General features: G+C 50.1%; 12 protein-coding genes across 12 annotated transcripts; 8 read left to right on the top strand and 4 right to left on the bottom strand.

The window, feature by feature from the left end:
• Positions 1-268: 268 nt before the first annotated feature.
• Positions 269-463, top strand: IAQ61_007260 (uncharacterized protein; the record flags this gene model as incomplete). Its single annotated transcript, XM_066097507.1, has 1 exon — positions 269-463. The coding sequence occupies one exon, from the start codon at positions 269-271 to the stop codon at positions 461-463; it is 195 nt and encodes a 64-aa protein (XP_065952549.1).
• Positions 464-1,500: 1,037 nt separating this feature from the next.
• IAQ61_007259 (uncharacterized protein) lies at positions 1,501-3,449 on the bottom strand. Its single transcript, XM_003840757.2, has 2 exons — positions 3,343-3,449; positions 1,501-3,254 (listed from the first exon to the last, which is right to left on the bottom strand). The coding sequence occupies exons 1-2, from the start codon at positions 3,411-3,413 to the stop codon at positions 1,520-1,522; spliced, it is 1,806 nt and encodes a 601-aa protein (XP_003840805.1). The 5' UTR covers positions 3,414-3,449; the 3' UTR covers positions 1,501-1,519.
• Positions 3,450-4,037: 588 nt separating this feature from the next.
• On the top strand, positions 4,038-4,439 carry IAQ61_007258 (uncharacterized protein; the record flags this gene model as incomplete). The annotated part of the gene is made up of 1 exon (XM_066097506.1): positions 4,038-4,439. One exon carries the CDS (start codon positions 4,038-4,040, stop codon positions 4,437-4,439), a length of 402 nt encoding a protein of 133 aa, XP_065952548.1.
• A 15-nt stretch (positions 4,440-4,454) lies between these two features.
• Positions 4,455-5,820, top strand: IAQ61_007257 (uncharacterized protein; the record flags this gene model as incomplete). The annotated part of the gene is made up of 2 exons (XM_066097505.1): positions 4,455-4,775; positions 5,203-5,820. The coding sequence occupies 2 exons, from the start codon at positions 4,455-4,457 to the stop codon at positions 5,818-5,820; spliced, it is 939 nt and encodes a 312-aa protein (XP_065952547.1).
• A 507-nt stretch (positions 5,821-6,327) lies between these two features.
• IAQ61_007256 (uncharacterized protein) lies at positions 6,328-7,629 on the top strand (the record flags this gene model as incomplete). Its single annotated transcript, XM_003840759.1, has 2 exons — positions 6,328-6,819; positions 6,883-7,629. 2 exons carry the CDS (start codon positions 6,328-6,330, stop codon positions 7,627-7,629), a joined length of 1,239 nt encoding a protein of 412 aa, XP_003840807.1.
• Positions 7,630-8,888: 1,259 nt separating this feature from the next.
• Positions 8,889-9,290, top strand: IAQ61_007255 (uncharacterized protein; the record flags this gene model as incomplete). The annotated part of the gene is made up of 2 exons (XM_003840761.2): positions 8,889-9,045; positions 9,118-9,290. The coding sequence occupies 2 exons, from the start codon at positions 8,889-8,891 to the stop codon at positions 9,288-9,290; spliced, it is 330 nt and encodes a 109-aa protein (XP_003840809.2).
• A 435-nt stretch (positions 9,291-9,725) lies between these two features.
• Positions 9,726-10,580, top strand: IAQ61_007254 (uncharacterized protein; the record flags this gene model as incomplete). The annotated part of the gene is made up of 1 exon (XM_003840762.1): positions 9,726-10,580. The coding sequence occupies one exon, from the start codon at positions 9,726-9,728 to the stop codon at positions 10,578-10,580; it is 855 nt and encodes a 284-aa protein (XP_003840810.1).
• An 80-nt stretch (positions 10,581-10,660) lies between these two features.
• IAQ61_007253 (uncharacterized protein) lies at positions 10,661-11,391 on the bottom strand (the record flags this gene model as incomplete). The annotated part of the gene is made up of 3 exons (XM_003840763.1): positions 10,661-10,816; positions 10,875-10,976; positions 11,032-11,391. The coding sequence occupies 3 exons, from the start codon at positions 11,389-11,391 to the stop codon at positions 10,661-10,663; spliced, it is 618 nt and encodes a 205-aa protein (XP_003840811.1).
• Positions 11,392-15,261: 3,870 nt separating this feature from the next.
• IAQ61_007252 (uncharacterized protein) lies at positions 15,262-17,261 on the bottom strand. Its single transcript, XM_066097504.1, has 3 exons — positions 16,885-17,261; positions 16,068-16,806; positions 15,262-16,015 (listed from the first exon to the last, which is right to left on the bottom strand). Exons 2-3 carry the CDS (start codon positions 16,524-16,526, stop codon positions 15,680-15,682), a joined length of 795 nt encoding a protein of 264 aa, XP_065952546.1. The 5' UTR covers positions 16,527-16,806; positions 16,885-17,261; the 3' UTR covers positions 15,262-15,679.
• Positions 17,262-17,460: 199 nt separating this feature from the next.
• Positions 17,461-19,581, top strand: IAQ61_007251 (uncharacterized protein; the record flags this gene model as incomplete). Its single annotated transcript, XM_003840765.1, has 1 exon — positions 17,461-19,581. One exon carries the CDS (start codon positions 17,461-17,463, stop codon positions 19,579-19,581), a length of 2,121 nt encoding a protein of 706 aa, XP_003840813.1.
• Positions 19,582-20,079: 498 nt separating this feature from the next.
• On the top strand, positions 20,080-20,667 carry IAQ61_007250 (uncharacterized protein; the record flags this gene model as incomplete). The annotated part of the gene is made up of 1 exon (XM_066097503.1): positions 20,080-20,667. One exon carries the CDS (start codon positions 20,080-20,082, stop codon positions 20,665-20,667), a length of 588 nt encoding a protein of 195 aa, XP_065952545.1.
• A 142-nt stretch (positions 20,668-20,809) lies between these two features.
• IAQ61_007249 (uncharacterized protein) lies at positions 20,810-21,361 on the bottom strand (the record flags this gene model as incomplete). Its single annotated transcript, XM_066097502.1, has 1 exon — positions 20,810-21,361. The coding sequence occupies one exon, from the start codon at positions 21,359-21,361 to the stop codon at positions 20,810-20,812; it is 552 nt and encodes a 183-aa protein (XP_065952544.1).
• Positions 21,362-21,651: the final 290 nt, after the last annotated feature.

The following is a 21,651-nucleotide window of genomic DNA, read 5'->3' as shown; positions in this document are numbered from 1 at the left end:
CTCCACCACAAACCTGACCGATGATGACCCTCCACCTCCACACCACACCACACCAGTAGAACTAGCAACCTGTCTGTCTTTGGAAGGAGAGGAGCAAGCTTTTCCCTTGACTTGCATGACCAATTGACCAAATGACCATCCGACCCCTCGACCCCTCGACCCCTCGACCCTCACTCGTCCTGGATTGTCCCGCTGCCCTTTCCATGTGCTGCCAGACTCCGATTCGCAGTCCAGTCGGAATCATCCAGTCAGGTAGAGTGAAGAAGAGATGGATCTCAACAAACGAGCCGGCGTAGCGCACACCAGAATACCAAACGAAAAGAAGAAGAAGAAGAGGAAGAGGAAGAAGAAGAAGAAGAAGAAGAAGAAGAAACGTTTGCACCATGTACGATCAGGTGACAGTCGTCGTAATGGCCGTCTCAAAACCCATCGTGGCACGAAAGAGCTATTCGCTCACTTGTAGAGTAGCGTGGGCTGGGATACCGTAGTGTCCCGCTCCCGTCCCACCGAGCAGTCGGTGGTAGTATGCAACCAGCGGCTATAGCGCCTATTCCGCTCACTCCCTCCATGATCCGAAAAGCCCTGCCCGAGTACCGTTCCCCAAAGCTAGCCAACATCTTTTCCTCAGCCTGCATCCGCCACTTTGCAGGCTTCCTTTCATCCAGCTTCAAAAGATCACGTACCTGGAAAGCCCCAGGCCCTCTTTGTCGAACCGGGCAGCCTGCCACCCCGGTTCTCGGAACGGGAAGGGGACCGCCAACCTTGCGCCCTAGACGTCTTTTACTCCACTGAACCCCTTCTCTGACATCTTCGTTGGCTGGTCGGAGGTACAACATACACATGTGCCCACCCATGTGTCACTCAAGCAAGACTGCACGATACACCGCGCAGGTACCCGACGCATACCTACCTACATCATACACCAACACGTTGCTCATCGTAAGCCCACCGCCTCATCCAGGCTTCGAAGAGAGTGGTACCTACTATACACATAGACTACCCATCTTTCCTTGTTCTTCTTCTTCTTCTTCTTCTTCTTCTTCTTCTTCTTCTTCTTCTTCTTCTTCTTCTTCTTCTCTTCAGAATACCACTAAATACTTCAAGATGTAATTACCTCACCCCACTAAACACTTCAAGTGTAATTACCTCACCCCACTAAACAGCTGCAGTCCCATGGCCCAAACAGAAGAGGTATTCCTCATCTCTCCTCCACCACCTGCATCTAGTTTTCTTGGATGGATCACTGCGGGCTTGTAGAGTGTATACAATGGTTCGAGAGCGGACTCGACTTGACTTGGGAAATGCATTCAAACTATGCCTACCAACAAGACTCATCCCAACGCCAACAACCTTCCCGCTCCTCCAGCTCCCGCTTAGGTCCAACCATTTTGTTACCCCGGAAATCGTGAAATGGCCTGAGTTATGCAACACAGAAAGCGTCGTTGAGAAAAAAAAAGAAACATCGCGCATACCCTGCTCATCCACCCACCCAACCCACACCTCCCGTTCCAAATGCCCATTACTCGGAATCAGTAACACAGCCCTGACTAGCATCCTTGACAAACCGCGCATACTTGAACAGCGTGCCCTTTTGATACTTGAGCGGCGGCGCAACCCAGCTCTTCCTGCGCTCTGCCAGCTCCGCCTCGCTCACATGCACATTCAACTCATTCGCCTCGGAATCAATCGTGATCTCGTCCCCATCCCGCACCAGTCCAATGGGCCCGCCCTCCTGCGCCTCGGGCACAATATGGCCAATCAAGAAGCCATGGCTTCCCCCGCTGAACCGCCCGTCCGTGATGAGCGCCACGTCCTTGCCGAGGCCGGCGCCCATGATGGCAGAGCTCGGCTTGAGCATCTCGGGCATCCCGGGTCCGCCCTTGGGGCCCTCGTACCGAATCACAACCACCGTCTTCTCGCCCTTTTTAATGTCCCCGCGCTCGAGCGCAGAGATGAAGTCGTCTTCGGCGTTGTAGCATTTTGCTTTGCCCGTGAAGATGGTGCCTTCTTTGCCTGTGATTTTGCCGACGCAGCCGCCGGGGGCGAGGGAGCCGCGTAGGATTTGCAGGTGGCCAGTAGTCTTGAGCGGTTCGCTGAGCGGACGGATGATCTTTTGTTCGGGCGGGAAGTCGCGGACGTTTTCGAGGTTTTCTTTGAGCGTCTTGCCCGTGACGGTCATTTGGGTGCCGTCGAGGAGGCCTTCGCGGAGCAGGAATTTGAGGAGAGAGGGCGTGCCGCCGATGTCGTGGACGTCGGCCATGACGTATTTGCCCGATGGCTTGAGGTCTGCGAGGAGAGGGATGCGGTCGCTGACGCTTTGGAAGTCGTCAATGGTGAGCTTGAGGCCTACCGAGTCCGCAATGGCGATTAGGTGGAGAACAGCGTTTGTGGAGCCACCCGTGATGCTGATGACAACCATGGCGTTTTCAAATGCCTGGCGTGTGAGAATGTCACTTGGGCGAATGTCCTCCTTGAGCAGGTTTTTGATAGCTCCTCCAGCAGCCAGACACTCCATCATCTTGGCCTTTGAGTTGGCCGGGTTCGAGGAAGATCCAGGGAGTGACATGCCCATTGTCTCAATCGCAGTGGCCATTGTGTTGGCAGTGTACATGCCACCGCAAGCACCCTGTCCGTTGCAAGCGTGCCTGATGATGTCGAATCGCTGGTCCTCGGTAATCTCTCCAGTGATGAACTGGCCGTATGCTTGGAAGGCGGAAACAATGTCAATCTGCTGGTTTTCGAGCGTCTTCGCACACCCAGGCTGAATCGTACCGCCGTACACCATGAGCGAAGGCCTGTTGACACGACCCATGGCCATGATGACACCAGGCATGTTCTTGTCACAGCCCGGAATGGAGATGTTCGCATCGTACCATTGGCCGCCCATGACGGTCTCAATCGAGTCCGCAATGATCTCACGCGATTGCAGCGAGTAGCGCATGCCCTTTGTACCCATGGAGATTCCGTCACTGACACCAACGGTGTTGAACTGCATACCCAACAGTCCTGCCCGTTCCACGCCCTCCTTGACTTTGTGATTCAGGTCCATCAAGTGCATGTTGCAAGGGTTACCAGAGTACCACACTGATGAAATGCCGACCTGGGCCTTGTTCATATCCGCCTCACTCATACCGGTGGCGTAGAGCATCGCCTGCGAGGCACCCTGCGACTTGGGCTGCGTGATATTCTTACTGACAGAGTTGAGCTCATCATCAGCTTTGGCAGTGCGGAGTGCGGAGCTCGAGAGCGCTCGTCTGTTTTCAATCAGCACAGGTATCCCACATCATATATCCATGCACATGTCAAGCGATACATGGTGCAAGTGGGGGGATTCCAACATACGCGGTCTGCCATTGCGGCCGTGACAAGCCATTTGCGCGCGAAAGCGCACCTCTGAAGCGCGCGAGAGACATTGTGGCGGACTGCAGGCTTCCCCAGAGCGCGCCTGGAAACAATTTATGATGCGAGCTCGGAGCGTCTGCGGTCATCGCGGGGTCGGCCTTCTTTCCGTCAACCGTGGAATGAGCCAATCAGGAGGCATTTGATGATGCCGTAGACCTCCCTTGCCAACATCAACCTCTCATCTCCCTCGACAAAACTATGTGTATAATTAACACTGAGTCACAGGCTCAGTGTATTCGACATGCAGGAGTATTCACAAGCTGACGTTTGTTTGCAGATGACGGTAATTTGGGTCATCAACACATGTCACTATGGGCAGTCAGAAAGGTATTCATAGTGCTCAGTGCTTGAATGCCACGCCCCTCCCTTGTTAGACTGATCTGCAAATATGTGATGCATACATACTGCGAATCATCTAAGCGGACGGTCTTCGATGTAGGCGATGAGGATGTCAATATGTGAGAGCTCGCCACATGATCACGCCAAGTCCATCACATAACTGGCTTCACAAATGTCAGTCACATTCAGTTTCAATATGACGAGTACTCAAAAATGCGGTCTTGCTTGCTTTTCTCTACAGCTTTTACTACATTTTCCTCTCCCAGCCGGACAGACAACTGATCGTGCTTCCCGATATGAAGTTCATCTCGGCTCTTCTTCATTTCCCCTTGCTCGCCCAGGCAGCTAACAACATATACACTGGCTTCAACTATGGCGTTTTCTGGGGTGCTTTTGAGAACGGCAAAACAAAGGCCGACTTCCTCGATGGCTTTATGCTCGCCAAGAACCTCAGCACGCCGGTAGTCTTCGACAGTGCGCGATTATTCACTTGCATACAATCCAACACAGCCGATGAACCCATCGAAGCTTTTGATGCAGCAGTAGAGACCAAAACGAAGCTCTTTCTGAGCTTCTGGATCACCCCTGCTAAGAGGGGAGATTCACCTGACAACTTGGTGAAGAGAGAAATGCTAGCGCTTGAAAAGGGCTTCAAGAAGCATGGACAGGCCCACAGGCCCTTGGTGATCTGGTCATAGGCCTCTCTATTGGAAATGAGGACATCTACCGCTGGAACAGCTCCACCAACTCCACCCCCATCCGGTCAATCTGCGGAGGTGGTCTCAGCGGCCATTGCTAATGTAAGGAAGCTCATCGCGGCATTGTCTTTTGCGAAATATATGAAGGATAAACCAATCGGTCATGTGGATACCGCTCACTATGCTACGAAAGTCACGGGTGGAAACTTCATTCGCATGACTGCATATCCCTGGTGGAACCACGAAGACATTGACACAGCCAAGGACAGCTTCCTGGGCTCCTTGGAAATGGTAAAACAAAGCGCCGGGAAAACACCAGTGTGGATAGCCGAAATGGTAAGTAACATTTAATACACCCACTGCGTATGAGATATATCCTGACTTTACTATGTACTTGTATGGTTGGCCTTTTCACTCGAACTTGCCAGCGTTTCCAGAAGCAAATGCACAGAGCATGCAGAGGTACTGGAGAGATGTGGGATGTTCCGTGCTAGGTCTCTATACGACCTTTTGGCTGCAGCTCTTAAAGGATTCAACGGCAGACCAACCTGATTAGGGTCTTGTAGATGTTGAATCCCGACGGCCTCGCATCACCGATCTGTCGTGTCCATCTGCATTCCCGAGCCTATCTTCTCCTTCCAATCGGTCATCTCAAGCTCCGCCTTCGAGCATCCCGTCTCCTCCTTCCACACTAACACGATGACCGTCTGTCCCGCCTTCTGGGGCACCTCTTTCTTCTCCACACTCTCCGAACAATACCCAGACATCTTCTGGAGAGAGTACCGGTATCATTCGTAGCACCATAACTCACTACTCTACAGTGACTGTTACCGAAGGAGTCCCCTCTCCAAACCCGACCGCCGTACCCCACAAAACATGGTGCATCACACAAGCCGACGTCTTCAGGAACGGAAACTACGTGACCGTAGCCAGGAGCCCGGATGGTGCTGATGGCGAATGCAACTCGCCACCGCCATATCACGGCCACCCGTACAGTATTACATTGGGAGCAGAGGTCGAGCCCACAGAGGTCCCTAATGATGCAACGTGGTGTGTCACGGTGGCTGATGTTGATTGGAATGGAATACCTGTTCCAGTGGATGCTAATCCTGCGGGATCGGACGGTAAATGTTTTTCTGCGTCCACTTATCGTGGGTATCCGGCTGTGACTCTGCCTTCGAGTGTTAGTCCTCGACCCTCTGCTGGTCCGCTTCCACATCCTTCATCACCTGTCCCACGTGGCTCATCATCAGCACTTCCCACTCCAGTGCCTACCGGCACCTCTGCTGGTCCGCCTCCGCCTCCACCAGCTTCTGTATCTCCACCACCGCCACCTCCATCCCCTCCTCCAGATAAGCATCATTCGCAGTATGTACGGTGAATAGTCTGCTGACACAATATTATAGCCTCTTCAGTCCATCCGATCTGTTCTCGACGCTCTAGTAAACAAGCTACCTATACTAGCGAGTCTGACTGTGACACTACCATCCGCTGCCTCAAGTGTACCCAGATGCGGCCGTCGAGTTTATTGCCATCATTCAGTTTGTTTAGTCCTTCACCTGGGATCAAGGCAAGAAGAACGGAGACAACAAAGGATGGAAGACGGAGGCGTTGGTTTTTGTTCTAGATGTGGATGCTAAATTGACACTGTACTTCGATGGTGATCGTTTATGAACTGTCAGTGGGTTTGCTTTGAATGTACATAGCTCCTGCGTTGTGGTAATTCTCGATTGGTCTTGACCAAGAGCTTCCGTACTCATCATCGTGGTTGCCTATAAAGTGCAAGCTAACATAGCGCCCCATGCTTGGAAGAACTGGAGTGCAACTCCCCGAGAAGATATGGGCCGACAATAACCATACAACCTTTGGGATAGGTAAACACTCAGCAATGGCCATTGAGTGTGAAAGCGAGCAATACGCAAAAGATCTCATCCTGGAAGATGCCCTCGCAAAAGGAGCCACATTTCACATCCTCGCTCTCAGCATCTGTTGCGGCTTCGCCTACATCGCGACCGTCCTGTCCACATGGCTCATCTTACAGCATGCTCTCCACTATCTACGTCCGTACGAACAAAGGCACATCATCCGCATCCTCGCCCTGATTCCAATCTACACCATCACCACCTTTCTGAGCTATGTATTCTATATGCACGCCACTTATTTCGGGTTCGTGCGCGATTGCTACGAGGCGTATGCCATTGCCAGTTTCTTCACGCTCATGTGCCACTATGTTGCGCCCAACCTGCACGAGCAGAAAGCTTACTTTCGAAGTGCGCGGCCGAAGAACTGGGCGCCCCCGTTGAATTGGTTGCAGAAATTTAGTGGTGGTGAGGATCAGGGTCGTCTTAGGCGGCCTCGAAGTGGACTGACCTGGTTCAATGTTCGTCCATGCGTTGTGGTTACTGCATAGATATACTGGCTAATCTATATGTGAAACTTCCAGATTGTCTACGTCGGCGTCTTCCAATACTGCCTCATACGGCCCCTCTCAACCATCATCGCCGTCATCGCCGAGTCCCGCGGAAAATACTGCAAGAGCTCCAAGCACCCTAGATATGCCTCTGTCTGGGTCTTCGGCGTCAACGTACTATCCGCAGCCATTGCAATGTACTGCATCGTCCAGTTCCATATTCAGCTCAAAGATGACCTCGCCCGCCACCGACCGTTCCTCAAAGTCCTCAGTCTCAAACTCGTCATTTTCCTGTGTCTCTGGCAGAACTACCTCATAGAGCTCCTGACGGCAAGTAAAGGCCCCCTGGCTCCTACAAGATATATTGCCGGCCCCGATCTTCGAATCGGGATACCGTGTATCTTGACATGCGTCGAGATGGCCATTTTCGCGGCTTTGCACCATTTGGCATTTCCATGGAAGCCATATGCTCTGGAGCATCAACACAAGCACCCCCGACAATTCTACGCATGTGGTCCGAATCGCGCCTTGTTACAAGCAATTTATCCTTGGGACTATGCAAAGGCTGCTGCGAGGGGCTTTCGCTGGCTATTCCATGGTGTTCGCTTTCGGAAAAACGATCCGTCGTATTGGGATAAAGGGCCTGTGAAGCCACTGAACAGGGGGTGGGATGTTGCGCCTTTGACACGATCGGTGAGCGATACGTATACGGGATTGCATATGGATCCGGGAATGGGTGAGTTGAGGAAACGCGGTTTGGAGGGGAGGAAGACGGTTTAGATGGGGATGGCTGGAAGTTGAGGAATAGCGGGAGTTTGAAGGTACATTGCATACGTTCAAGGTACGCTTCGTGATGCTTGAAGATTATCATCTACTTGGTTGGATGTAGATATGGACCATGACCCAAGGAGTAGCTCAGCCATGAGTAGTTGAGGATGTTGGGAAGTATTCCTTGTCCTGAATTCTTCAAATGAAAAGGCAATTCCATAGAGACTGTTCTCATTCTATTGATACTAGTCCTGTCCCTACAAGATACCCATGATCCCTCCCAAGGATGAACCTTAGACTGCAGAGCGGCGCAACAATCTTTAGTGATTCGCAGCAGCCCATGCAACTTATCAGCAACGGTGTCGCACTAGCCCCAAGCAAGACGTCCATTTTACCTTCTCTCTGAAAAGTACGCACGAACTTCTATCCCGTGAGTCTCCTCATGAATTGACTGACCGATTGTTCTCGCACTTCAGCCTTTACATGAACATCCCAGTGCATCCGATATACAATCTCTCCCCCTACACCCTCAACATGTCCATTCACACCAAAGTTGTCAAAGCCGCCCTTGCACATCCCATCTCAACACTTCTACATCTAACCAACGGCATTGCTCTCATATGGCCCGTCGCTGGCCTTTGTATGATTGGTCTGGGAAGGAAGGTGTGAGAAAAGGTACCGGTACAGCGATTTCTACCAAGTACATGCATCACAAAACCTTACAAAACACCTGCAGACTCTCCAGCATCATCAACCATGACCTATCTCGGTAACGTGCGTGCTGGAAGTCGATAGTCCAAACTACAGAGCGCAGGCATGGATGGCGATGGAAAAGGTACAATGGAGAAGTACCGGTACATACGTGCAGGCGTGGTGTCTTCTTCGTTGCTTGTAAAATCTTGCAGGCCAACGACTGAGGCGATATGGAGGACTGTACAGGGTCTTGTATCGCCGTGGGCAAACACCGTATAGCTTCTGGACTTTTATAAATGCATAATCCAAAGTGGCGCGGGCATCTTCGTCTGCGAATGTGGGTGGGATGGAATTAGCAGCCAGCTAGCCAATGTTCATGCCACACGTTCTGCTGCAGTGTGCCACAGCGCCGGCAACCGGTAAGGGCAACAAAGACTGGAATCTTCCTTCCACTTGACTTCACATCACACGCAAGCTACGAGAGTACCTGATTGCGACTTCTTACCTTCTCACACCATACCTTCTCTACTCAACCTTTGCTATCAATACCAACCCACAACAACACCAGCACTTCCAAGATGGAAGCAGCTCCCAAAGCCCTGCTTGACTGGATCGCCGAACACCCCTACCAAACCTTCTTTCACGTCGTCAACGGCGTCGTGCTCCTCACACCCGCTGCAGCTACTGTCCCCATCTTCAGCGCACTGGGTCTAAGCGCTGGAGGCCCTGTTGCTGGTACGTCTTACTTGATGAACGGGACCCCGCTTTCAGACACAGCGCAAGAGGTGAATTGACCATATGAAACAGGCTCTGCGGCGGCTTCCATCATGAGCTACTTCAGCTATGTACCTGCGGGCGGCGTATATGCCATGGCACAGAGTGCAGCCATGGGAGGATATGGCGCGAGCATTGCGGCTGGTGCGGCGCAGGCTGGCGCTCTGGCTTCGTCGGTCGCGGCGTGGATGCTTGGACGTGGCTAGGCTGATCTAGTCATGAAGAGATGAGACGGTTGAATCATGGACGAAAAGGGCGGGATTTGCGTCCATATAATGATGATGATAAGTCATGTCCAGGTCTGCTGTCGGTGTTTTGGTACAAGGTGTCGTTGAGTTGGCCTACCTAGTTGTTTGGGCGAGGGTTTCGGAGCGAATGAGAGAGATGCCTCGGCTGTCCCGGTGCTTTCACGCCAAGATGTCAGACGGCAGTTCATGCACGATACATGTGAATGTAGTTCTTGCCTAGGCACGGTGAGAGACTGGAGATCTCCATGTCAAACCCCGTTCACTAAATCCACCAAATCCCTCCATCTCCGGCTGTTCCAAACACGACGGTTTTGATCTCTCTTTGTACCTATCTCAAGAACTCCCCCAAAAAAACTCCCTTTTCATTACCGACCCCCTTTATCGATTTCCACAATGTCAACATCACCACCACCCCCAAACCCACTCTCCGACTTCCAAAAAATAGGCCACAACACCTACCTCTGGACCTCACCAGCATACCTCTCCCAACCCGCCCAACCCGATACCCCATTGATCCTACTTTTCTCCTGGAACTCGGCAGCCGCAAAACACATTGCCAAGTACACCGTCGCCTATCAAAAACTCTTTCCATCATCCCGCATCATCCTAATCCGATGTTTCACTCCCGACTTGTTCCGCCGCGCCACAGCATACGCTCCATTGCTAAAACCCGCCATGGATCTTGTAGCCGAGCATGCGAAGCTGGGGGGAGAGGTGCTGGTGCATAGTTGGTCGAATGGCGGCGGTTACCAAGTCAACGAGATGGCCAAGGCGTGGTTAGCACAGCACGGCGAAAGACTGCCCATGCGGGCGCAAATACTAGATTCCGCGCCGACAAAAGGGCCGTGGATGCAGAGTCATGCGGCGATGACGGCGTCGTTTCCTCGCACGATGTTTTGGCGGTGGTTCGGGGGGTTGGCGGCGCATTTGCTGCTGTTGGCTACGTATGTGGTGAATTTTGTTAGAAGGAAGGAGAATCGGATGGTTGTGCTTTGTCGGGAGTTGAATGACGAGCGCGTGTTTGATAGGGGGGTTCCGAGGGTGTATTTGTATAGTCGGGCGGATTTGATGGTGGGTTTTGATGAGGTGGATGAGCATGCGAATGCGGCGAGGGCAAAGGGGTGGGATGTGACCAAGGTGCAGTTTGAGAAGAGTGCGCATTGTGGGCATGTTAGGGAGGATGAAGGGAAGTATTGGGGGGCGATTATGGAGGCATGGAAAAAGGGGCCTAAGGATGATTCGTGCTGATGTAAGGGACCATTACGATCCGTCTCAATCTTCAGATGTAGAATACACATGTACGTTTGGCAGCTATCAGAAGGTGATGTCTACAGTCGTGCTGCGACGAGGGACAAGTATATATTCCACAGCAAGCCGCAGAAGCTGAGAAAGACGATGCGTCGTTCCACGGGAATGAATGTAGTGCTGAAAAAATTGGCAATGGGCCACACTTTGTAGGAATCGAAAATCAGACCGAACAACTCCTGCATAATACATTAGACCATACCGTTATTGTATCATTGCGAAAGCAAGCAAACTCACGTTTCGAAAATCTTGAATGATCAACCCCGCCGTCTTGCCCTTTAGCAGTCCGATTATGATCAAGAACATGGACTGGTTCAACAACGCCCCCATCGTGATGCACTATTACTGGTCAGCTCCACACAACCACACTTCCTTCTTCATCAATTGTACCCACATCTGTAAACCATTTCTTAAAAATGTTAAGCCAGCTCCTCACCCAGACCTCCTCCTCAATCATCTTCTTATCCTCTCCATCCTCCTTCAGCATGATCCCCTTCTCCTCCTCACCCACCCCCATCTCCCGCCTCTGTTTCACAGTCTTCCACCCCGGAAACGCGCGCTCGAGCCAGTTCTGCCAGTGGTAGTTTATTGGCGCGGTCAGCACGACCATGATGGCGAATTGCGTGAACAGCACGCGGTCGAAGACGAAAGGCTTCGATTCGTTCCATGCTTTTAGGCGTTGCGCGATGATGTTGGAGCAGGAGTCGATGGCGAGGGCCGAGAGGCAGGCTACAGCGATCGGGGGGAGTTTCATGGCTGCTGCTTGTGGGTGTGAGTGCGTGTGTGCGCGCAATGAGAGGCGCGTGAAGTGGTGGAATGGAGTTGGGAGCAAAGATCAGGTGGGGAAATTAGGATAGTACCCATCTAACAGGGATATCCGTATAAGGCTCCACACATCATGTATCATGTCCCATTTACTCCTGTTGTAACGAGTGCAACCCTCGTTCTATCTTAGACCGTTAACCCAGGCCAAGTGCTAATACCGCCCTAAGTCCAGTCTAAGTCCCCTCTGCCTCTATATAGAAAAGGAGCCTTGTACCTATAAATAGATAGATAAGTTCGTCTTATCCTTTTATATAAGATCTATAGGTATAGGAATTAATTCATTTAATCTCTATATAAATATACACTCCTATATACCTTTGAGTTATATTAGACCCCTTTTAGACATGCCTACCTACCTGTGTTGTTACAATAGGCGCTCTAGCATCTCGCATAGCCACAAACAGCAGGATAGCCGACGACGTCTATAAACACAAATGCGCACGTGGTGTTGCACGATTAAGATATCTATTAAGGTAAATATGCATGTGCAAGGCGATTTTCTTGCTTTTTCTATTCTGAGCACTGCATGATACAATAAACTACCATAGGTTGAATTCAGAGAACTCTGTAATTTCTCCCAAAATCTGAATCCCTTCCTAAACCAAATAGATAGCCCGTCCTCCTAAAATCAATGTATTTATTTGCACTATAAACCATTTAATAAGATAAATCGGCATAAAGAAAGAAGGTCTTACACAACGGAGCTTCGCAGCCCTTGCCTGCAAATGAATATATTAGCACACAGTTGTAGCGCGTGGAAGTCTTTGGTATGATTAGGTAGCAGCTCAGAACTTGCAGAAGTACCGGTAACGGGGCCTATGCAATCTAGGTCCCGCTCATGACCCCTCCACATAGGCACCACACATTTCCATGGATAGTTCGAGAGGCGAAAGGGGTTGCACTATGCTAGAGTTTAGTTTTGTTCTTATGCGGTCATCTGGCCTATTATATCGACAAACGCAAAATCTCGTCATTCCGGCGGGACAAGGATCCAGCATCCCTGATGGATGGCCAATACCGGTATTTGTTGGAAGGGCTTGGCACCGTGCATCTGCAGATGTTGCTATCACTACGGTACAAAACCGGTTTACAGTAGCCATATTTATCTAAAGTAGACTAAGAAGTGGTTTAGGTAGAAGAAGTAAACCTAAATAGGGTTTATTATACTATGTATTCTACAAAAGTAAACTACTTTTATTTCTACTTCTATTAATCTACTAGTATTACGTAGTAATACCTAGTTTCCTACTATTTAAGTATTTTACCCCTCCTTTCTTTAATCTTCTTCACTACCTCTATCACTACCTCTATCACCACCACCTCTATTATTACTACCTCCTATTAGTAAAAATATCATGACTTATTGTTATGTCATATGTGCGTATAGCGTAAAGCTAATCTTTTCTACCCCTTTTAGTCTTAGTTAGGTATTATAGCGTATAATAGAAATAAATTTACTTTTTATACTTAATTTAAACCCCTACTATAAAAGTAAACTACTACTTTAAACCTATTTACGGGTATACACGAGGTCAGTTTACACCTATATAGTAAACCCCTAGCGTACCATTCTACAGTAAACAATTTTTTACCGTAGTGTATACTGTGACCTATTAAAATAGAAGTAACAAGGGTAGTCTTCATGATCATGGCTGATTACAGGTATAAAAGCCAGGCCGCAAGGATACCGGTAGATGCTGAAAGTGACAAAAGATGAACTGGATAGAGATGGCTATTGAGGAGATGCCTAAGGTCTATTATATAACATGATAGGAGGCTCGAAGGCATGTGCTTTCAGGTCCTTTGGGGCGGTGCACAGTGTACGATTAGGTGTGCCCTAACGTTCAGCGGGTCTGTCTTACCGGTACCTGACGGGGCACTCTTCTTTGAAACTTTAACACTTAAGATTGTATCCATTGTCCAATGCGGTAGTACATGTAGACCGTGATATATATTATTACCAAGCCTCACAAATTTTTTGTTTGATCAGAGAGCTGAGGGATGATGTAGGAGAAGGACGATTGCATTGCAAATATATAGAGCTCTTTTGAGTTTTGAACAAGCTCTTGCCTGGCTACATAGAGAAGCACAATCGGTGTGCAGCTATGCCCATAGTATATAGAATCGCATTCTACCATTGAGTCATGATCCTACCCATGCTAGTGACCGGCATAAATTTTAGGAATCACAGTGGGGCCGCTGGGTGTGTTCGTACCTCCTATTGCAGTGGGCTTGGTACCAATTTCCTCTAAACGGTGAGCCATACCTTGGTGCAAAGGAGCTAATCAAGCACCTCAATAGCTACCTTGTCCTTGATTGATATTGTTGAAAGCGTCATCACTGAGCTCAGGAACGATTTGGGACATAGATTATTGGATGCTAACTGTCAAGATAGGGCTCAAATACATAGGGCTCAAAGTTTGGCGCTCAGATGGTCACGATAAGTATAGCCATGCTCTCTCTGCGATTCGAGCTTTATGTAATATTTTGTTGTCCGACGATGAGCTGGCGCTCTAGGTTCTCTCGGTGATTCGAGTTTCGCGTGATTTGCTATTGTCCTGATCACGAGCTGGCGCTGAGCCTTAACAAGGATCTCCTAATTCGTCAACTACCGTATAAACCGACGAACAAGAGTCATAGTAGGGATTGGCACTGACTAGTGCTTCTATTGTTCAAATTAACAGATCTACGTCAGATCTACTAATTTTAGCCTAGGGCCAGAGAGTTCCTTAGGACGTGTCTATGGTCAATTATATAGGGTGCCTAAGTGTATTTACTCCTAAACCTTTGGTGGGGGCAAGTGGGCGCTTACTGTGGGTTATGTGCTTGGACCTTTTTCTCTTTAGCTGGCAAGGCAAGCTTTCCTGGCGGAGGACGGTTCCTGTTATAAGTAAGATCATACCCAATATTCATCAAGTCTTTAAGGGGCGTACTAGGTCCAAGCAATCTGGTTCAGCGCATCTCTCACCGATTAGCACCCGATTAGCCGACAGTTTACTAGTTATAGTTATGCTCTAGAACTCAGCCATGCATTGAATAAGGGAAATTACCACTTTGAAAAGGATAGAGCAGGGCTTTAAGGAGGGGACTGAGCTGTCTCTACCCGCAAAGATTGATATCACTCTATCCCGATATGTTGCATCTTAACCTTCAGTAATGTGTAAGGTATTCAATATGCCCCTAAACTTTCTGACTCTTTCTATTGGTAAATCGGTGAGCCTGTTAATGGGAGGTGGTATTAGAACTATATCTATCCTCTGAAGTTTATATAGCCTAAAATAGTAGAGATCCTTATCTGATCTACGCAGACTCCTTCTAAGAATGACATATGTGTTTATTAGGGGCAGAAGATCTACCAGCGCTCTTGAGTCGTGGTAAAGCCCGGAATTTTGCTCTTGGGGCGGTCGCCAAACACTAATGTAAACGCTGTAAAAGTTGACGCGATTTTGCAGCGAGAATTTGTAGTATTATATTTAGTATAGTAGGACTAATAACACTGCTTTTAAAGCACTCTATGTATACTCTGCGTGGACGTAATTGTACGTGGGTGGTGGGTGAAGCAATTTTCCGGGCTTTATCACGACTCGAGAGCGGCGGAAGCAGGTTTGTAAGCGATCAAAGCACCTCAATCTGCATCCTTGCTATGACAGGTTCTGTTCTATGCTGACTTGGTCCGGACCATTATCTGATACAAAGTCAATTTCTAAGATTCCAATAGTACTGAAACGTCGGCTTGAATACGGGCGCTAGCAAATTGCAACCTGGCATGCGGTGGTTCTATACAAGACGCCTGAGAAGTTCAAAAGATCGTACAGTTTGTATAAGATGCTTGGAAACTATGATTGGGTGTGTAGATATAATGTGTCTGGACCAAAGAAGCATTATTTGTAGGCGGCATAGCCTTGTTTTGATGATTAAAAGCCTAAGCAGTGAAGGACTTCCGGTTCTCCTGTGGACGGTTGTGACGGCTCCACATGCAAACTACGCAGAAAGCTCCACGTCTTATAATGTGCAGCAATCAGACGAAGGTCTCTGATGATCGATGCTGACAGACTTGATAATGCCAATCGCAAAACCCAACAACTCCTGACAGCACCGGACAAATAGGGAAGCAGGTGACACACTCAAGCTAGTTGTCCAATGAATAATACATGTTCTCGTAACAACGTCAAGGGCAAGGGCAGGGTCAAAAAGAAGAAAATAGCTGATCGTTTGGACTATCGACGGAACCCGCCGAATTGGTTCCAATAAACTGAGCCTATTGGTCGGCGCATCTCCGACTCCTTGCCCTCGTAGCCAAAGCTGCTCTCGCTACGATGGAAGACGGCACAGAGGCGCTCGAAGAGAGACAATTCATTAGATGCTGGTGCTGTGGGAAGGATTTGAGGTATTTCTGCTGAGCCTGGTGCAATGTCTCCAGATAGATCGGGCTTGTCGTCGGTGGAAGCAGCGTGGATATAAACGTGAACGATTTGATTGAGGCGGGAAAAGAAAGGCTGAGGTCCTGATGATGAAGCAGCCGTCGGTGCCATGAGCTTTTCCGCAATCTCAATCTATATGGGTGAGCAATTTTCTTTTGGATAAGCCATACTGTTGCCCACATACCTCTTTGAGACCCTGTAACCTGAATTGTTCTGCTTTTGCTTGCCATTGTGGTGCTGCCGGTGTGATAGGCATGGCGGACACGAATGTGATGATGGCCACAAGGGCGATGAGAATAAAGGAACGCATGGTGAGAGTGGGATAGAATCGAAGTGGAAGTATTGCGCTGGTAGTTGCGATGTCAAATGTAAGTGTAAGCTGTCGAAGCCGCGTAAGCCAAATGTGTATGGCAAAACCAGCACTCTTCTCGAAAGAGTGAATTGAGAAAACAAAAGACAATATGAGTGAATGGTATGTGGTCAAGACTGGCGGGAAAAAAGTGAGCGGCACTGCACAGTAATATGGATGATAACCGCTGCAGGAAGGTCCGGGGTAGAGCACGTAATCCGGTTCGCTTGTCAGGCGTTTTACGATCTTACCCATAGCTTCACTATATAATCGATCCTCGGTAGTGTGTTCCATAGTAGGGATCAAACACTCCCTTGTTCATATACCCGAAACACGGATCGGGGCACAGAAGGGAAGGATCGGCGGCAAGGAGGAAACACTTTCCACGTTCGCGCCATCTCAGGCCGGCCCTGCGCCAGACGCGAAAACTTGAATTATGCTTGTTGCGTCTTGCAGGATCCCTCGCCTTGCGCATGACAATGGCAGGTCCAGAAGGGGTGAACATGACTGCTAGAGTTGCATGGAAGCCGTTGGATGTTACTTCGCAGTTAGGTAGTACAGTAACGCCGCAAAGCTCAGTGACATGTAAGCCAAACAAGCCTGGAGTATGTTTTCCTGCCTCAGGTCCGCAGGATGTTTCAAAGCTACTTACCGGTACACATCCATGGCAAATGGCAACGTCATCTTCACGCGCAGCCGGAAAAACCTTGAAGACGAGCGGCCCACGTTCGGTGCCCGACGACTGGATTAGTCTGCACTACCCGGTGAAAGTATCGTACATTGTACTGTGGCATTCCGAAAAAGGGCACTGAAGGATGAAACATGTTTTGGGTAGAGGAACAGTACGAGGCGGCGGCTGGGTGTCAGTGCTAGTCCTGTTCTGGAGGGCCATATCAAACAGCACGGGCTCTGGTGAGCCGGCAGAGGAAGTGAATCAAACAGAACAAATGTGCCAAGACAGGGCTGACGGCAAGGCACAGGAACACCCTTTGGAGTCTTTCGACCTCACCCGGACGTCATCCATTTTTGGCAGTACACATTTGTTTCTCTTAACATTTGTCGCATGATAATCGTACAACGTCGCGCTGATAACCTCTTCCCTGTGTACAATGCACTGTCAGTCACCCAGCCCCAACGGTCGAGTACGAAGGACTCGTTTTCTCGATACGTCTTGACACGCGCCCTTGCTTGAAACTATTGGACGGCCACAATCAATACTTGGACGAATATGGATATCATGGATCACCCGAGTCAAACAATGCATGCGCCCTCGCTCTCCTCAGCATCGACCGTATCCTTGCTTGGTCTCGACCTCAGTAGACTCCCACCCATTGCAATACTGACAGCACATCTGAAAGACGACGAGGCCAGGACACTCAAAGATGCTTTACGCCAACACGACGCGCCACTCACCACTGATGCTTCACGCGCCAAAGTCTTCATTGGTAAAGTTGGTACCAAGAGAAGGGCTGAATTTGAATTGAGATGGCGAAAACTTGTAGTGGAAGAGGCTGCTGTTCCCAAGCGTCCTGCCAGTCCAGTGAAGGCGTCTGTCCATTCTCGGAAGCGTCAACGAGTATCATGCAATATATCCGCTCCTGCCGATGAAGGAGGCTCTACTACAGAAGATGAAAATGCTGGTGAATCAGAAACCGGAGATGAAGAACCAGTAACGAGACACGTCACTTCGCCGTCTTCGCCTTCCAGGTCTGACAGTGGGCCACATGCGACCTCAATATTCGACAATTCGTCCATTGATGATTTTGTCTGGGTTGTAAAGTTAGACTGGTTACAAGCCTGTGTCACAGCAGGTCATCTGGTACCCTTGGGTGAGCACCTAGTCTACAAGGGCAAGGTTTTGGAACGTCCAAAATCACTCAATCCTAAATCCTTAAAGAGCATCTTTACTGCGGCAGCTTCGGTGACCTCCGCTTCACAGACCACTCTGGCCAGCCGACCAGATGCTGTGCAAGAGATTTTAAGCCGCGCCCAAGCGGATGCACAAGAGATAGCAACGAAATCAGCACATCAGCCCCAGCGCGCTGGATATCACGGGTCTCGCCGTTCTGAAGGCAAAAGTTTCACATCCTCTGCGAACCATTCTTATGCGGCCCAGACCGCTACACTGCTGCAGAAGACTACTAGTGAATATGAAGGTGTGGACAGTGACTTTCCACAACCACCAGAGTGGGTAAGGAAGGGTGTGAAGTATGCATGTCAACGCTTCACACCTGCGAATGGCCCCAACGAAGACTTCCTCGAGGAACTAAAGAAGATTCGCACAGCTCGTATTCTCATCGATGATGAGATTGGAGTTCGCGCATATTCCACAATCATAGCATCTATCGCAGCCTATCCGTATAAACTTCGCCACCCGCGCGAAGTTGCCCAACTACCCGGTTGTGATGAGAAAACCGCAGTTTTGTTTGTTGAATGGAAGAACACGGGCAAGATCCAAGCGGTGCAAGATTACGAGGATGATGAAGCGATGAAGGTACTGCGCTTGTTCTACAACATCTGGGGCGTTGGAGCAAAAACGGCCCGACACTTTTACTACAATAACCACTGGACTGAACTAGACGACATCATCGAATATGGCTGGGACGATCTAGACAGAGTACAACAAATCGGCGTGAAATACTGCGATGAGTTTCTCGTCCCGATCCCGCGGCCAGAAGTCGAACAGATAGCCTCTGTCGTCAAAGAGCACGTAGTACGACTGCGCGACGACCGAGCCACCGTCACAATCGTCGGTGGCTATCGCCGTGGCAAATCGGAATCCGGCGATGTAGACATGATTGTCTCACACCCGGAGCTCGACCAAACCGCCGGCTTGATCCGCGAGATTGTGGATTCTCTCGAGGACACAGGCTGGATCACACATACACTTACCATGAGCCTGACCAACACGAATCGAGGACAACAAGCCCTGCCCTTTCGCTCGTCCAAGCGTGCTGGTGTCGGCTTCGACACGCTCGACAAGGCGCTTGTGGTATGGCAGGATCCGTCCTGGCCGACGCGTGAGGAGGATCTAGCTCGGGATCCAAACGCGAAGAACCCTGCTATTCATCGCAGAGTCGATATTATTATTGCTCCGTGGCGGACGGTGGGGTGTGCGGTTATGGGGTGGAGTGGTGGTACCACGTTCCAGCGAGACCTGAGAAGGTACGCCAAGGCTATCAAAAGCTGGAAGTTTGATAGCAGTGGTGTGCGTAGTAGGAGCACTGGGGAAGCTGTGTGGTTGGAGGGTGAGAATGGGATTGAGGGTACACCTGCGGATGCAGAAAAGATGGTTTTTCAAGGGTTGGGCTTGGAGTTTATTCCACCTGAGTATCGTGTCACATATTGATGCCCAGGCAAAGTCCAACAATTATAACATGCCACTGAATGGCATAGCTTCGACAACTCGTGGCCTCTCCATCACAAAAATCAATCTTTACATTATCCGCATCCATACATTCCCCCTCTCGTGTCCTACTCGCCTACCTACCTCCACCAAATCCTTAGCAGACCCCACCCAACATGTCATCCAAAACCTTGGCCGCGGTGCTCTCCCACGCCACCTCCCTCTTCTAGAGTCTTCTCCTCATCCTCCTCTGCCTCCCCTCTTCGCTCTCTGGCGCCTCCTCCTCCCCTTATACTGCACCCTCGAACCCCTCCGCCAAACCTGTTTCCCCACTCTAATCGTACACACCACACCTCCCTAACCCTCTTCCACCACACATACACCTCCTTCACACAGCAGCCCAGGCTGCGCCCCCTCCTGACCCACCGCATCCACATAATCTGCAGCGCCCTCCTGCTGACGCAAGCGCTGCTCGCCCTCGCCATCTTCGCGTAAGCCAGCATGCTGTTTGTGCCGTGGGTGCTGTGCGCAGACCACGACGTCGTCAAGGGAGAGTTCAAGGTTCGTGGGATTTTGTACTTGGGGTGTTGTGCGCCGCTGGCGTGGGTGGTGGGTGTGGGGGTTGCGGTTGTGTATTATGCGCGTAAGGTGGGGAGGTATGGGGGGTTTGAGAGGAGGATGAGGAGGAGGGCAGGGGGAAAGGGGTATTGGATAGATCTTAAGGATGTGGAGGGGGAGGGTGGGGGAAAGGGGGATGCTGTTGTTGTTGCTGGTGGTGATGGCGATGGTACGAAAGTAGGGATTGGAGGACGAGACGTAGGAGAGCAGGGAACGAGGTGGACAGGAACTACGCTTGTTGATGAGGGAAGGGGCACGATTTCACGATCTGGGGAAGACTTGGGGCGAGTTGAGGGTATGCAGAGACCGGAGGTTGTGGGGAGTCGGCCGGGTCATGCCTTCGCGAAGATGACGGCGTCGAACTTGTGGAAAATCAAAAATAGGTTCCAGAGTGGGTATGAGGGGTGGGAGACGAGGCGGACAGCATGGCAAGCCGAGGAAATCGAAATGAATGAGTTTTCGAAGCGGTAGCTAGAGGCGGTAGCTTAATGTCATCACCAGCTACATGATAGTTTTATCATGGATTTGAAAGACACACATGCCGAGTTCATTTCAGACCTGAACCCCAATAAGAACATGGATAGTCTGAGTTCATGGCTTGCAGACCTAAGTTCTACTCCACGGCCCCAAACCCTTTCTCACTCCTTTTCACTCGTCCCTTCTCCGCAATCCCCTCATTATGCATAACATGCCCTACCCTTTCCATTACTCTACCCAGCGCGGAATCCTTACTCCCTTCAAAACTACCCGTCTTATTGCCGTAGCCTGCGCCGGCAGTCGAGCCGCTGCCCATCGGAGTAGCATTACTGTAAGGCCCCGTCTCGTTGGCCGATTTGAAATCCACGGACTCGAGCGTAGAAGAGGTGGCTGGGAAAGAGGAGCGTTTATTTCCTATGTCCATTTTGTTAGTGGGTGTTGGCGTGGTACTGGGAAGTGAGAGGCGAGGGTGAAAGAGGTGGGTAGTCATTGGCAGAGGGCAGACGAGGTTAATGGGTTGTCCAGACGTACCAAAGCCTGCACCACCCGTTGTGCCTGAGCCGTGTTTCTCGTGGGCGTTTGAGTAGGGGGTGTCTGACAATGTTAGGCCGAGACGCGTGCTACTGTGCTGATCGGTATAGTCGTCGGCGACGTAGTCTGCTGCTGTGCGGTTGCCATAGCCTGCCATATTGTTTGGAGATGTTTGAACTGTGTTATGAGTTGATGTGATGGGTTATCAGACTTCGCAAGTCAAAGTACTGAATAGACTGTGAATCAAGACAGTAGTCTGGTGGTAATGAATTTGTATGCAGCAGTTTAATCCCCTGGCTATGTACCCGTACATTTCAGACTCGTCACTAGCTATGTCTTAGTCGTACAAGCTCACGCAGTTGATACTGAAGCCATGAGGTCACTGCGCTTGGGTCGCTTATTATCACCCAAGATCCTGGACAGTTCAAGCAACGTAAGAGGGTAGAA

The sequence above is a fragment of the Plenodomus lingam genome (assembly GCF_022343315.1).
Source record: "Plenodomus lingam strain CAN1 chromosome Unknown contig_27, whole genome shotgun sequence".
NCBI classification, from domain to species: Eukaryota; Fungi; Ascomycota; class Dothideomycetes; order Pleosporales; family Leptosphaeriaceae; genus Plenodomus; species Plenodomus lingam.
Note: the sequence above shows the minus strand (reverse complement) of the source record. Positions and strands in the feature narration are given on the sequence as shown.

Excerpts from the sequence above, each read along its gene's own strand:
- IAQ61_007259 (XM_003840757.2), bottom strand. The coding sequence starts at position 3,413 with ATGTCTCTCGCGCGCTTCAGAGGTGCGCTTTCGCGCGCAAATGGCTTG. Across the intron at positions 3,255-3,342 it reads CGGCCGCAATGGCAGACCGC|ACGAGCGCTCTCGAGCTCCG; the intron begins GTATGTTGGAAT and ends GATTGAAAACAG.
- IAQ61_007252 (XM_066097504.1), bottom strand. The coding sequence starts at position 16,526 with ATGGAACACACTACCGAGGATCGATTATATAGTGAAGCTATGGGTAAG. Across the intron at positions 16,016-16,067 it reads GGTTACAGGGTCTCAAAGAG|ATTGAGATTGCGGAAAAGCT; the intron begins GTATGTGGGCAA and ends TCACCCATATAG.